General features: G+C 49.9%; 1 protein-coding gene across 1 annotated transcript in view; it reads left to right on the forward strand.

Annotated features, from left to right (window-relative positions):
• The window catches only part of MAPK4 (mitogen-activated protein kinase 4), a 61,078-nt gene extending 58,420 nt beyond the window's left edge, over positions 1-2,658 (forward strand). Inside the window, exon 5 of the mRNA XM_052660522.1 lies at positions 1,956-2,658. Coding sequence (XP_052516482.1) covers positions 1,956-2,658 — 703 coding nt within the window. The remainder of the gene's footprint in view (positions 1-1,955) is intronic.
• Positions 2,659-15,872: the final 13,214 nt, after the last annotated feature.

The following is a 15,872-nucleotide window of genomic DNA, read 5'->3' on the forward strand; positions in this document are numbered from 1 at the left end:
AGAAACTGGCAAGACAGTTCAGAGAGTTACGCAGCTGGAGCACTCACGGTTCACTGAAGCTCTGAATCCTCTGCACACACTCATACTCTGACCAGGGTCCCAGCCTAACCCTTACTAAGATACTGGTCCTGGTTTGAGGGAGTTCTGAAACCTCAAACTAATAGAACTTTCTTTCTAATAGAACTAACAGAGCGTCCAAAAGTGATGCTCTTCACAAGTTCTTCCTCCTGAAATCTCTGCCGTTTCAAGAACCGTCATGGGAGGGGACAGTGTTCACCTCGAGGAGTGACTCCTGCCCTGATGGCATCAACAGGCAGAACTGGTACCTTCCTGTGCTTCACAAACCACAAGGCATGGACCACAGCTGCCTGCCTGCCCGGTTACACAGCCAAACCAGCCTGCCCTTGGTTTTTCCTGTGTGAGAACTCGGCCTCCTTTTCCAAGAGGCTTCCTCTAGGCTCCCTGCCTGCCCGTCCCCTAAATTCCGCATAGAACACCTGACATGGAGAGGGCTCAGCCCAAGCTGATGGCCTGCCCACCTGCCCTTCACTGGGTAGCTGCTCTCCAAGGCCCCAGGACAGTCAACAGAGGGCAGAATTCCAAGGATCCTTGGCCTCTCTTGAGGGTGCCTATAATCTTTTGGTATGCCCCACCTGCTCACATCTGCACAAAGTCCTGCAGAGCCTCCAACCAGAACCACTAGGGCAGGGTTCTTAGCTCTGGTTGGAACTTAGAAACACCGGGAGAGGTCTGACGAACACAAAGCTGCAGGGCCTTTCCCTAGACATACTGAATCATCATTGGAGGTACAGGGCAGGCATGGAACTTTATTTTTAATCCCCCCCCCCCCCGACACACACGCGTGCACACATACACATGCACAGACACACACACACACACAAGTGATTCTAATCTGAGCCCTGCTACTCAAAGTGTGGGCCGTGGACCAGCAGCATCACGTCACCTGGGAGCCTGTTAGACACGCAGATTCTCAGATCCCACCTCATCTACTGGATCAAGATCTGTGTTCTACAAGGTCCCCAGGTGATTTGTGAGAACATCACAGTTTGAGGAGCACTACATGGGTGGATCCACTAGAAAATGCATTCCAAGGTGACAAGGATTTTGTTCCCTGCTGTGTCTGGTAATGCCCAGTACAGCACCTGGCACAGGGGAGGTGCTCAAGAAATATTTATAGGGTATTGAATGAATTGGCTTCCAAAGAGGCCCCAGTGGTAAAGGGCCTGATAATGCAGGTTTGATCCCTGGATCAAGAAGAGCCCCTGGAGGAGGGCATGGCAACCCACTCCAGTCTTCTTGCCTGGAGAATCCCATGGACAGAGGAGCCTGGTGGGCTACAGTCCATAGGGTCACAAGCAGTGGGACACGAATGAAGTGACTCACCACGCACACACAATGAATGAATACATATATTCCATGAAATTCTCCAGGCCAGAATACTGAAATGGGTAGCCTTTCCCTTCTCCAGGGGATCTTCCCAACCCAAGGATCGCACCTAGGTCTCCCACATTGAGGGCAGATTGTTTACCAGCTGAGCTACAAGGGAAGCCCAAGAATACTGGAGTGGGTAGCCTATCTCTTCTCCAGCGGATCTTCCCAACCCAGGAATCGAACTGGGCTCTCCTGCAGGCGGATTCTTTACCAACTGAGCTCTGAGGGAAGCCCCTTGAATACAAGAGGAAACAATCAGTCCCTCCACCTGCGCTCTGGGGGCTCACCATTACTGTTCCTTTGTCCCATGTCCCTGCCACCTTGGAGGTGGGGGACAGCAGGAGCTGCCGGGCCGGGTAGGGGTGGGGAGCTGGGAAGGAATGGAAAGCCTGGCTGCTGGGGGGCAGACAGTGATGAGGAGGTGGCTCCCTCCGCAAAGCCACCCCGGCTGGAGGGGCGGGGAAGAGGGGGGTGTCCAACGGCCATCCCATCTTACCCTGCAGGTACCCCGTGAGCCTGTCGTCGGACCTGGAGTGGCGGCCCGACCGGGGCCAGGACGCGAGCGAGGGGCAGCGCGACCCGCGCGCGGGGTCGGCGCCGCTTGTGGAGGATGTGCAGGTGGACCCCCGCAAGGACTCGCAGAGCAGCTCGGAGCGCTTCCTGGAGCAGTCGCACTCGTCCATGGAGCGCGCCTTCGAGGCCGACTACGGGCGCTCCTGCGACTACAAGGTGGGCTCGCCGTCCTACCTGGACAAGCTGCTGTGGCGCGACAGCAAGCCGCACCACTACTCGGAGCCCAAGCTCATCTTGGACCTGTCGCACTGGAAGCAGGCCGCCGGCGCGCCCCCCGCCGCCGGGGTGGCCGCGGTGACCGCGGACCCCGGGCCGCGCGACGACGAGCCGGCCAGCCTCTTCCTGGAGATCGCGCAGTGGGTCAAGAGCACGCAGGGCGGCCCCGAGCGCGGCGCCAGCCCGCCCCCCGACGGCCCGGAACGCCGCCTGTCCCCACCTGGCCGCCCGGCCCCCATCGACGGGGGCGCCAGCCCGCAGTTCGACCTGGACGTGTTCATCTCCCGCGCCCTGAAGCTCTGCACCAAGCCCGAGGACCTGCCGGACAATAAACTGGGCGACCTCAACGGCGCGTGCATCTCCGAGCACCCCGGCGACCTCGTGCAGACCGAGGCCTTCTCCAAAGAAAGGTGGTGAGGGTGGAGGGTCGCTCCAGGCCGTGCCCCCGGAAACCATCCGGGGAAAGCCAGCCCTGGCCGGAGGGGACCGCCCCCCTGGCACCTCCACCAGCCCTTCCACCCCATCTCTGCTGCCCTGGGGTTAGCGGAACAGGAAGGATCCGAGGAGCGAGAGGAATGTCCATTTCTTAAACTGCCTTAATAACTAGCCTTTAACCTCTGGGAGTGTGTTTGAACAGGAGTCTAGTTTTTTTTTGTTGGGGGGGGCGGGGTTGATCACTTTCCCAGCAAAGAGGAGGCCCTTGTGTTTTTATCAGTGGTGGTGCGCAGGGCAGAAAGGTCTTAGCAGTCAACAGGCCCCACCTGGGTGGCTGTCTGGAGAGGAACCTGGCAGAGAGGGTTGGAACTCTCTAGTCCAAGCAGCCTCAGCTGACAGATGAGAAACACAGTGAAGTCCAGAGAAGCCAAGTGACTTGCTAATAGGATTGGGGCCTAGTCGGTGTCAGGGCAAGCCTTGAATCCCAGTCTCCTGGCCCCCAGGCCAGTGTCTGTCCATCTGTCCACTAAACAATGTCTTCCTCTGCTGGGGTCACTCTGGCCTTTTTCTCAGAAAACTTGGTTCAAGATGTTTCTTCCCTGTCCATTACCAGCTTACCCATTCTGTGTGCTTTTACTCAGAGCCGTGTCCTGTGAATTCTGAAACTGGACATTGAGCCAGCTTCTTTCCCCTTGTCAATAAGCGTATTTTTTTTCCCTGGCTCCTCAAGTACTGAATATTCCCATTTGCCTCACCCCAGTGTGATCTGAACTCTCGGCTTCAGATCAGACCAGTTTGGGATCTGTGGGTAAAATCACCCATCCTCCCAGGCCTGTGCACACACCTTTTCCAGAACTTCCTATGCACTTTCCTGACACACGCACAGACACAGTGACAGCTCTTGTTCCCCAGGGAATGCCGTACACTGGTGAGTTTGAAGACAGCAATTCCAAGAATCCCTGCAGCCTGCCCCGCACCCCTAGTACACACAGCCCCACTCCAAGCCTACCTTGGGAGCTTGTTTTCTCAGCCCAAATTGCCCCTTTGGAGGAAAGCAGTGAAGCACCTGCAATGGAGCTGATGTACTGGGAGAGAAGCTCTCACACAGGACCCATTGACCTTCATTAATTCTGCCCTTGGTTTGATCATCCATTTAGCCCCAGCAAACAGCAGGCCCTGAAGAAATGTACTGGAGAGCGAGGGGCCTTGGGGACAAGGAATCCAGAAAGGCAGGAAGGTCTGAAAAGTGGGGTGCTGACATCAAGGGTCCGCAGGGGTCAGGTACCAGCATGGGGACCCCATGACAAAAGAAAGGACTCGAGACCACCATGTCCTCCCTAGCTTAGGCCAGGATGAACTTGGAGCATACCAAACCAAAGGTGCCGGAGAAGGCGATGGCACCCCACTCCAGTCCTCTTGCTTGGAAAACCCCAAGGACGGAGGAGCCTGGTAGGCTGCAGTCCATGGGGTCGTGAAGAGTCAGACACGACTGAGTGACTTCAATTTCACTTTTCACTTTTCACTTTCATGCATTGGAGAAGGAAATGGCAACCCACTCCAGTGTTCTTGCCTGGAGAATCCCAGGGACGGGGGAGCCTGGTGGATTGCCGTCTATGGGGTCGCACAGAGTCGGACACAACTGAAGTAACTTAGCAAACCAGATGTGCACGCGTTCACAAAGCCTCAGGGGACAGTGTGTAGCATGGCAGGCCCTCTGCAGAGGCATGGAGTCCGGTCCCCGGCAAACGCTCTTCCGTTTCCACCACCAGCGTTCAGCTCCCCCCAGAGATGCCCATAGGAGCCGATCTGTAAACAGAGGATCCCCCAGTGTTGATCGTAGGCTGTGTTCACCCTCACCTCAACAGCACCTTAAGTCTAATCAGCTAACTAGGATCTGTACATTGAAACCTGCAGCGCATTAGAAACTTGTATTTAAAAACAATTAACCGAACTGACCGATTTTTACCTGGGAAATATGTAAATATGAAGTGTTGGGGTTTCTTTTTTTTTTTTAAGAAAAGGAGACGTTCTCCGCTCTCACGTGCCATTTGTCCTCAGAGGGCGGCTTTACTTTTTTGGTAAAGGAACAAGCTGCTGATCTTGACAAGGAGTTCATATATAATTGTTATTACAGAGGAATTGCTATTACTCATGTTTTAAAAATATCTATTAAACATTATTAAACTTGATCAGGATGGGGCAAATAAAGTTTTATTGGAACATAGATTCATTTGTTCGTCTACTTACTCTTATTCATTTGCACGTTATCTGATCCCGTCTTTAACAGCAGCAGTTGAGTCATTGGAACGTGGATGGATTCTCCCTGTACCTGTGAAGGCAAGGTGTTTTGAGGGGTTGCAAGTTGAAGGGGAGGTGAGGAGAGAATCTACAAAGATTGGTAAAAGGGGAAGACATTCCACAATCACCTGGGTCAGGCCCAGTGTCCACCTTGTATGTTTCAAACCATCTCTTGGAGCCAACTCCAAATCTTCTGACCGAGGTTGGTTTGTGGTCCCACAGCTTCCTCCTAGGTGAAGCACTGGCTTAGTTTCCTTCAAAAGCAAACTCAGAGACAAAGAGTCAAGTGCAAGTAATTAAGGGGCGGGAGAAATGACTTCAGGAGACACAGATAGGTGATAGGGAAGTGATGGGGAGAGAAAAGAAGCCAATAAGTGTGCATGCCACCACTGTGGGCAAAGCAGCTCGATCCCGGTGGGGCGCTCGATTAGAGAGGAACATCCACCTCGCCACCCTGTGCACCCTTGGAGGACAACCACATTCTTGGACTGTTACTTCCCAGCACTTCTGGCCTGTCCTGCACTGCAGCAGAACCGGTTCCAGCAGCCAAAGAAAGGCCACAGACACAAGGACACAGGTGCTGGCAGGGGAAAGTTGGGGTGACACGCGCAGAAAGACAAGGACCAAGCAGATCTCGGTAAAGCACCAACACGCGCAGGCGTCAGCAGCCGGATTTAACACTAAGAGGGTTCACAACACCTGTTAGTGTTGGCAATACACTCCGGGTTTCTCAACCCCTCCTATCCCCTCTTGACTGCCTCCAAGAATTAAAACCAGTCACAGGGCAGGAAGCTGCAGGTAAAACTCCAGTACGTCGAGGTGAAAGAAGCTGGAGGTACTAAGGTGACTGCTACCTAAGCTACCCATGGCTTTTCATTTCAATCTCCTAAACACCCCAAGCCCAGCATCTGTGTCCCCGCCACGAGTCCCACTAATCCAACTCTGGGATCAGCAATCCCTGTCACTGTTGAGAAGTTTCAGTGTCAGACCAGTGGGAGTCCTTGTGTCAGACCCTACTGGCAGAGCCTATGGTGTCCGTGCAAGAGTTGTGTGTAGGGCCGCTTTGACCCTTGAGATGTGAATTTTGCTAAGAACTTCACGAAGATCATGAAAAACATTCAAAGTTCAAGTTCCTTAGTTTCCGCTGATGTCTCTTTCTTGCTCTGCACGTTCTTGACTAACAGGTATGTTAACACTCTTTACACGTTGACACCTTTTAGCACCCAGTGGCTAATTCCCGCGGAAATGAAATATGGCAGGGTTCTGAGTACAATCGTGGTCAGGAAACAGAGCCCAGCCCACCAGACACCTGCCGGTGCAGTCTCCTTGGTACAGTGCTTTGGCTGGGCAACTCAGCTATATTCTGGGTCATTCTGTTTCATGAATAGCGATTGGCTTTGTTTCTACTCACAGCATTAGAGTGATTATCAGTCTCAAGGTCCTTACTGTGGGATCAGATTGGCCCTCGGAGCACCTACCCCACCCCAGTCTCTTCCATCAAGCTTAGTTGACAGCCTTGTCGAAAATAGGCTCTGCTGTGGGAGAAAACAAACATGTGAATGAGAAGTTTGTGTCTGAGAGCCAAACCGCATATTCAACTGTTGTTCCATCCTGTCTTCCAGAACTCTGGACCAAAGCAAGACTTAACATCTTCTCCACTTTAATTCATGGGCTCAGTACTAAGATAGAGCTTTAAATGACTGAGAAATTCCTTTGCAGACACAAAGACACCGCGAGCTGTGCAGAGATGTGTAAAAATATGGTTGTGGGGGTCCCAGTGGCCATCAGAGTTTGGTCACTACTGTCCTGGCTTCGTTCTCGGGAATCTTAAGATGGGGATTCCTTAGCAAGTGATTGATGGAGGAGATACCTGAAGATGATGGAGGGTATGGGACACAGAGGAGGGTTGGGGGCGAGTACTCAGCAAGTACACGGTCCAGGCGAGAAACCAGCTTCAGCTTGACCCCACGGAGAGCTCTGCAGTGCAGATTGCACCGTGGAATTGGCCCCACCTTGAAGAGGAGAGGACAGCCTTTTGTGCCTCCATGTCAGCCAGTCTTTGGTTGCAGGCTGTGGGGATGGGTGGTGAAGGGCAGGACCTACTCATCAAGAAGTTCTAGGAGCAGCTGTGAGCCACTCAGCGGTCAAACCCACAGCCATGGGACCGTGGGCAGACTGCCTGCTGAAGGGGGTCTGGGCAGGGTCCCATCTGCATCACAGAGCCCTCCGCTAGGTGCTGGAGAGAATAAGGAGGCAGAAAGGGGCCGGCCCAGCAGATTTTTATGGTTTGAGTGGATAAGTGGGGCAAACATATAAACCCTCTGAGGTGCAAATAAGAGAACTTCCAAGTTCCCCACCTGGTGGGCACACCAAGGCCTAGGTCCAGCCCTTTCATTATTAACTTTCTGCTGTTCACTTGCCTAAACGCTCCCTCTCCACCACCACCTCCTACCATGGAACTCTCAGCCAAGGGACTGTGTTGGGGGTCCCCAAGCCCACGCACCCACACTCCCCCCCAAACACAGATCTTATTGGCCTGTTTCTCTGGAGAGCCCTGACTAGTGAATGCACAGGGCTTGACAGGCACCATCAACTTTAATCCTCACCACAACTGAGGAGGCAGATGTCATCAAACCCATTTTACAAGTGTGGAGACCAAGGGGCAGAGAAGTTAAGTAACTTACCCAAGGTCAGTGTAACAAAGGATTTCAGCCAGGAATAGTTGAGCCAGACGGCCTGGGCTGGAATTCCAGCACTATCACTTACTCACTTTCATCTTTTCATTTTCATCACTTACTCAAGTTCATCTTTCTATGCCTCCATTTCCTAATCTGTAAAATGGGATAATCATAATACCTGTCTCATAGAATCATTGAAAACATTTAAGATGTTAAAATATGTAAAGCACTTAGTGTTTGTACAATACAGCGTTTGACATGTCGAAAGTGTTTTATATGTGTTTGGTGAGTAAATTAAAAGAAACAAGATTATTAAATGGCAGGTCCAAAATTTGCACCTAATAAATGATACTTTCAATTTTCTTTGTTCTCTGGGATTTTTACATTGCTCTACATTAAACAGGTAGAAAATCCACATCTCCATTAAAAACAAAAATCAGCCTCGAAACCCCACCCTTTGAAGTATTTGCTCAGCCCACAACCTCCCTTCTCTGAGAAGTGTACCCCCGCTCCCCCATTCACAGGAGAGGCTGTTCCGTTCAAGTTGGAGCTATGGTGACCTTCCGCCCTCTCCCTTCCCACCCCCGTCCTGGTGACTGGACCAGGGTACACACCCCCAAACCAAACTGGACCAACCGTGTTCTCTCTCCTGGGAATGTAGATTTAAGATACAGAGACATTTTGTCAGAGTGGCTTGAACTGAGAACAAAGCAACCTCAAAACTGTGAGATGACCAAGTTCACCGTGAGTCTTTAATCACAGAAGGAGAGGAACAGAGCAGCAGTAATAGAGGAGGGAGGGAGAGAGAAACTGAACTGCCCTAGTGCTGGTTTCTGCCCGTTTCAGTCGCTCTCGGGGCCCTGACTCCCCTCCGGTCCCTGGTCCCCTTAGGTTACCCCATGACCTGAGAATAACACCCCTTTATGTGCATCTCCCTTGAGTGGACTCTCACAGCTGAGAAGCCTTGACTCAGCTGCCTTCCTGTCCAAGCCCCGTGCTGAACCTCCACACCTGACCTGAATGTGGGGGAGCCTTGTCCCCCCAGTATGCATTCACGTTTTGGCACAGGAAGCTCATTACAGCAGCCTCCTGTGAGCAGTGCTTTGCTCAAAAGGTAGGAAACTCTATAGACTTTCAGGTGAGAGGGAAAGTCATAACAGTTTTTTGTGTGCGTGAATGCATGTTCAGTCGCTTCAGTCACGTCTGACTCTTTGCGACCCTATGGACTGTAGCCCCCCAGTCTCCTCTGTCCATGGGATTCTCCAAGGAAGAATACTGGAGTGAGTGGCCATGCCCTCCTCCTGGGGATCTTCCCAACCCAGGGACCAAGCCCGCATCTTCTGTATCTCCTCCATTGGCAGGTGGATTCTTTACCCACTGAGCCACCTGGGAAGCCCCCGTAACATTTTTGATGTTGTATTAAATAAAATACATTAAAACTAACTTCATCTATCTCCTTTGTTAAAAAAAAGAAAAGAAAAAACTTGACTAGGCTAATACAAAAGTCTTAAACTGCATAAGTGCCCTACATTTTACTTCTGTTGAACAGCATTCTCTGACACTCTCATCGGGAACAAACTTTAAGAGATCAAGGACACTAAGATGTTGTTATAATTAAAGTTCCATCAAAATCTGTGAGCATGAGAGTTTATCCAGCCAACAAATGTCCTCTGATCATAAGAAGGAAAAGAGCCACAGCTGTTTTTCACCAAATGGATCTCATTAAATTAATTACATTAGCACTGAGTAGCCCATTCAAGGCCCTCCAGGAGTTTTAATAAAATCAATAGCGTCAGGGCAGAAAGAGACCATCTATTGAATCTTACTCTAGAGATAAAGTTGTAGGTTGAGAGAGGCCAGCTGACCAGAGGAAGGTCATATAGCAAGATGGTGGCTCCTGGCTCATAATCCATTGCTCTTCCTTCTAGAGCATGGTGCCTTATCTTGGGGCTTGAGGCATTCACTGTTGGCTATCCAACAGTCACTTCCAAAACCCTTTTCTTTTGTCTCTGTCCCTAGAAGCAGAGAACTTTGCTCTTCCAACCTTCCTGGAAGCAATCCATGGCCATTTGACCCAGTGCTGGTCAATGAGATATAAAAGGGTATTTCTTGAGAACCTTCTCAATACATATGAGACAAAAACCTTTTACCTCTGCTTCCTATTTTTTGCTTTTTGGATGCAGTCCTGGAGCTGCCACAGCCATCTTAAGATCATGAGGCAACAAACCCAAGGACAAAAGATCAAACAGACTGTAGAGGTGAAAAAGAGGAATAGAAAGAGCCCAAGTTCATAATGATGTCATTAGGTTACCGAACCAGCCCTAGAACTGCCTGCTTTCAGACTTTTTGTTCAGGAAACAATATCCTTATGATTAAGCCAATTAGTTTTCAGTTACAAGACTTAGAATCCACCCAGTGGACGCTGAACGCATCCCAATGAATAAAGCCTTGTTTGAAGGTCCCTAATTCCTCCACTATCGTATTCTGCTTCATTCCTGTCACTGTTTCAGTCTGGGCTGCTGTAGCTTGACAAACTCTTGGCTGATCCCAGCGGCATATTTCTGTTCAAGGTTATGCCTTTTATTGCAAAGAATCTGACTTTTCCTAGAACATACAAGCAAAAGTTTCAAACCGCAGAGTTTGGGCTTTCTTGTAGATACAGCCATATATTACCCTCACCCACTCCTGCCACCCTGGGAAACCTTCTTGCATTATTTATTGTGTTCTTAACTTGTAGTTTTCTAGTCATCCTGTCCCTCTAACTTATTTCCTGAGATGTTTACTGGACTCGTTAGCTGCTCTCAGAAATACCTGCAGTCCCCTCTTTACTAGACCTCCCCCCCGACCCCCAGGTTTCATATCTGCTCCTATCTCCTTTGCACAATCACCTTTACTCTTCCTGGGAGAAAACAGACTTCGATCCAGAGAAGCGCCCATCTGCAAGCCCTATTCCTGCATGATTTCCAGCCACTATCCAATTCAGTAGACACTGGCCACATGTGGCTACTGAGCCCTTAAAATGTAGCTCATCCTAGCTGCCATGTGCTGTGAGTCAGGGTTCCCCAGCCTCCAGGATCTAATGCTTGATGATCTGAGCTGATGTAATAATAATAGAAATAAATGTAATGTGCTTGAATCATCCCAAAACCATCTCCTCCAGCCATCTGTGGAAAGATTGCCTTCCACAAAACCGGTCCCTGGTCCCAGAAAGGCTGGGGACTCTGCTGTAAGTGTCAAATACACACCAGGTCTCCAAGACTTAGTATCTCCTTCAAAAGAATGTAGACTATCTCATTCATAACTATTTCTATTGATGACATGTTAAAAGTATAACATTTTGAAATCATACTAAATAAAATATATTAAACTAATTTCACCTCTCTTTTTACTTCTTTTAAAGTAGCTGGCTAATGCAAAAGTTTTCAATTAGATACTTCTGTTGGACAGCACAGTTCTAGAATGCTATGAGCTGATTATGGCCTTAATTCTTTTACAATAATATTTCATTTCAGTGAGGTCTTCCTCTTTTCAAACTAAAAAAAGTGACCCTCCTAGCAGAACTCCAAACACCATTCAGTCTGTGTGGGGCAGGTCTCTTTCAAATCAAATCAAATTATAAAAGTGTTGGCCTCTTAAAGATTGTTTGCAAACCCACTTAAACTGCCCTAAACAAACAAACAGACAACAATAGCATTTATCGCCTGGCGTGCTGCGGTTCATGGGGTTGCAGAGTCGGACACAACTTCATGACTGAACAACAGCAAAAACAGGTACAATAGTGTTTCTCAAAATCTGAAGGCCGGAAGCAGAGTTGAGCCTCAGGAAGGACTAGACAGAAGCCCTGAAGCAGCTGAGAATCAAAGCTCTTCTCTCTCCACTTCCCTTTGCAAAAGTGTTATTATCTCATCTCTTGGCCCAACCACTTTCATTTCACTCAAAGTCCTGAATCTGAATGTCTTTCTGCTTCTTCTGAGTTTAGCAAAATCAATCACGGAAGTCACCAGAACAAAGCAGAGGATCAAGATGACCTGCTTACCAGATTACAGGTAATTTATTTTATCTCCAGTGGTGCCAGACACTGCATTTTACATTTGGATCCCGTCACTCTGAGCTGTGATTTATTTATTAGACTTGACAATGAGATGAGTCTGCCTTGTGCATGCAGAGGAAATTTCAGTCTGAATCAGAAAACAGAAGGCACTGTGCCAAGGATAGCTACTTGGCACATCCACGTGCCAAGTAATGGGGGGGGGGGGGGGGCGAACCTCCTTGCCATCAAGGAGCTTGCAAAATTAGGTCAAAAGGGGAGGGAACTCATTAAGATAGCTCTTTATTACGAAGATCTGCATATGTCGAAGACTATAGAAACAAAAAGTCATCCCTTAAAACCCTAATGGGACCTGGTCATACATAAAAGGTGGTCAAGGCTAGACCTCTCACTAGCGTGCCAAATGTTCCCCAAATAGACTGAACAAAGCCCCGCAGTGAAGAACCCCCCTCACTGACCCTGCTACTCCAGCCTGTCCCAGAGCCAACATCTCCCATCTCAGTCCTTGTGTTCTCCCATGCACCACGTTACCTGGGAGGAGAAACACGTTGCACCAGCTAAATTCACCACTAGCTGGTGAAACACATTTGCCAGCTAGATTGAGAGCAAAGCCCAAGAGAAAGGGAGAGAGGTCTGAGCAGTTTGGGTGAGATGAGCAGAAAAGTCTCAGCCTCTGATGGAATGAAGGGTAACAGAATATACCATGCCAAAATAAGCCACATTGGCCTCAAAATTATATTGAACTGAAGGCAATTAAGAAGCAGCAAGTGTAAGAAAGATCTCCCTATCTGTCCTCTTTCTACCTAGAGAGAAGATGTAAATTTTCCCTTTATTGGAGACAGACTCTTAACAGCCCAGAGAAGGCACCAGAGGATTCTACAAACAAACCTCACTCTATTTCCTCCCATTCGTTTACCTTCCTGCCACTTGCCACCCTTGGAAGCCTGAAACTGCTTCCTCTGACTGTTATTTCTCTAAAACGCGTTGTTGTCTGTTGAAGATGCTATATAAATCAGAGATCTGAGCCACCATTTTTTCCAATTGATCTATTTATTTTAATCGGAGGGTGATTGCCGTATTGTGATGATTTTTGCCACACACCAGCATGAATCGGCCACAGGTATACATGTGTTCCTCCCACATCCTGAACCCCCGCCCCTACTCCCTCCCCACCCTATCCCTCTGGGTTGTCCTAGAGCAGCAGTTTTGGGTGCCTGGCTTCATGCATCGAACTTGCGCTGGTCGTCTGTTTCACATATGGTAATGTACATATTTCAATGCTATTCTCTCAAATCATCCCACCCTCACCTTCTCCCGCTGAGTTCAAAAGTCTGTTCTTTGCGTCTCTGTCTCCTTTGCTGCCCTGTATGTAGGATCATCGGTATCATCTAATTTTCATATATATGCGTTAATGTACAATATTTGTCTTTCTCTTTCTGACTTACTTCACTCTGTATAATAGGCTCCAGGTTCATCCACCTCATTAGAACTGACTTGAATGCATTCCTTTTTATAGCTGAGTAATATCCCATTGTGTATATGTACCACAACTTCCTTATCCATTCATCTGCCAATGGGCATCTAGGTTTTGCTTTCATGTCCCAGCTATTGTAAATAGTGCTGCAAAGAACATTAGGGTGCATGTGGCTCTTTCAATTCTGGTTTCCTCGGGGTGTGCGCCAGCAGTGGGATTGCTGGGTCATATGGCAGTTCTAGTCCCAGCTTTTTAAGGAATCTCTGCGTAGTTCTTCACAGTTGAATCATCATTTTGGGTTTCTCTCATGTGATGTGCACTGCATGTTAATTAACAGTTTTTCTCCTGTTAGTCTTTTATTAGAGTCCCAAATGTAAACCTAAGATGCTTAGAGGTGAAGTTTAGCCCCTCCTACAAGACCTCTGTTCAAGGGAAGAAAGATGGAAACCAGAAGGAAGAATGGGCACCTGATGATGAAGGCTGAGCTGGGCTGAGAATGAGGGGGAATTTCCACCAGCAGAGGTAAGAGCCTCTGGGGGAAGTTTTTCTGGACAAAGTCTCCAAAATCTGTCACAGAAGAGGGTGAGCCAGGTCAGACCCGGACAGACTGACAAGATGGGGATTTCGGAGGAGGAGCTCTCAGATCAGAAAGCCCTGGAAACGTGGGGCCCCAGTACTTGGCCTCCTCTCCTTCCACATTGGGAGCCTTCAGCATTTCAAATGCTGCCTTCTGGGCTGGCCTGCTTACTACCCTGAAGCCCTGTAGTGGGTCTCTCCATGGTAGTGAAGCCCAAGCAGACCGTTTCTCCTCTGAGAGATGATAACTGCCATGTTCCCCAGGCCGAGTAGTCAGACAGCTCAGCCGGCCTGTGGCAGCAACAGTGCTGGGGTGGCGCTTCTCGTCTCTTCTCTGGCTGGATCCTGCAGGACTCCCAGCCTTAGCCAGTCTCTTCTGTGCCCTGAAGAAGCCCCCTCAGCTGCCCCGTGAGGGCAACCTACCACGTTGCCCCCTCAGCTCAGGCTCTGAGAGGCCATATTTCCTGGGAGGCCCCTGGGACTCACGTCATTGAGGCAGTAGGTACAGGGAAGCTACGTGAAGCCCTCCTCAGGGTCCCTTTCCACGGAAGCCAGAGCCTCTCATGATTCCATTCTGTCTTTTCCTGCCTCTTCCTGCTGCTTCAGGGCTCCCCTCGCTCGGACAGAGGGAGGGGGAAGCTCAGCCCCCTAAGGTAAACCGACCCCAGCAGGGCCTCCCCACCCGCCTCTGATTGGGCCAGGCCCGTCTGCGCTCTGGGGCTCAGGCCAGTGTCCCTGTCGTGCAGGTGAGAAGTGGGTCACTTCTTTGGCTCTTCTCTTCTAGAAAAAATACCTACTGGCTTCAAAGAGGGAGGGGGACATCCTGCTAGGTTGTGGCATTGGACTTTGTGAAGTCACCATTTAAGTTTAGGACCCCGGGGTTGGATTGTACGTGGGGTGGCCATCATCTCACAGCCTGCCAGCTGTTCCCAGCTGTTCCCACCTTCCTCAGGTTCCCCCCACGCCCCTCTGCCTGGAGAGGCAAGGCAGGAGCCGGGCCTCCAAGCCCAGAGCAGTTTGGAGCAAAGAATCTCACTGTTAACACCTCCAGCCAGGTGCAAGGGAAAACCTCCTAGGAGCTCTGTATAACTTTTGTTTTCCTTTCTCTTGTCACGCCCTCTGTGGAGGCTGCTGGCCCAGATCAATCGCTTCAGAGCCTCCCCATCACTTATTCCCTCACCTGCTGCTGTCCAGCCTGAGAGAGACGTTTCCTTGGCACAAACCAATGGGAGGACAGATTGGTCATCAACATGCATGACCTGGAATCTCAGGAATGGACCCCTCTAGGAGGAGGATTCCTGGGGAGGCCAGGCTGACAGATCAGAATCAAGCTCAGAATTCCCTGCTCTAATCACCAGCTTGATCCTATGGTCTGTCCAACAGGGCTCAGCCCCACCTTCACACCTCCGCTAGTACCCAGATAGGGTGACGTGCCCCAGGGACCAGAGCTTCCACCATCTGACTTAGTGACGGCTTACAAGGAGGGAAAGGACCAAGGACAGATACCATAGGAGTGACTGAGAATCCAGGCACCCTGAAGGGGTTTCCATTCGAGGAAATTTATTTATTAGATAACCAGCCCTGGAGTAACCCCAAGGCAGTTCCACCTCCCTGGCCCCTTCTCAGGACAGCAAATGGTCTTCCTGGAACCAAAGGCGAGAGCGATGGCAAGAGAGGAAGGAGCTGGAAGCCAGCTGTCCCCAGCATCTCCCCTCCCCAAGGACATAATTACTCCTTGGGGCCAGGCCTTGACCTTCCCTGGAAGTGTGATGCTTCGTTGTAACTGTCTGTTTACATGGCTCGAAGCTCTACAAAGTTTTAATGAGAAGCAAGCAATTGATAAGACGGTGACTCGGTGACAAACTCATTTGCTGGAGGTTACGGCAAAGAATCCACCTGCAGTGCTGGATAGATCCTTGGGTTGGGAAGATCCCCTGGAGGAGGGCGTGGCAACCCACTCCGATATTCTTGCCTGGAGATTTCCATGGACAAGAGAAGCCAGGTGGGCTACAGTCCATGGGGTCTCAAAGAGTCAGACATGACTGAGCCACTGACACTTTCCTTTTGATTTTAACAGCTGTACTTCCAGGTCAAGGGTGCTGTGAAAAGTGATGAGTATGGA

Source organism: Budorcas taxicolor, chromosome 22, assembly GCF_023091745.1.
Source record: "Budorcas taxicolor isolate Tak-1 chromosome 22, Takin1.1, whole genome shotgun sequence".
In the NCBI taxonomy this organism is placed as follows: domain Eukaryota; kingdom Metazoa; phylum Chordata; class Mammalia; order Artiodactyla; family Bovidae; genus Budorcas; species Budorcas taxicolor.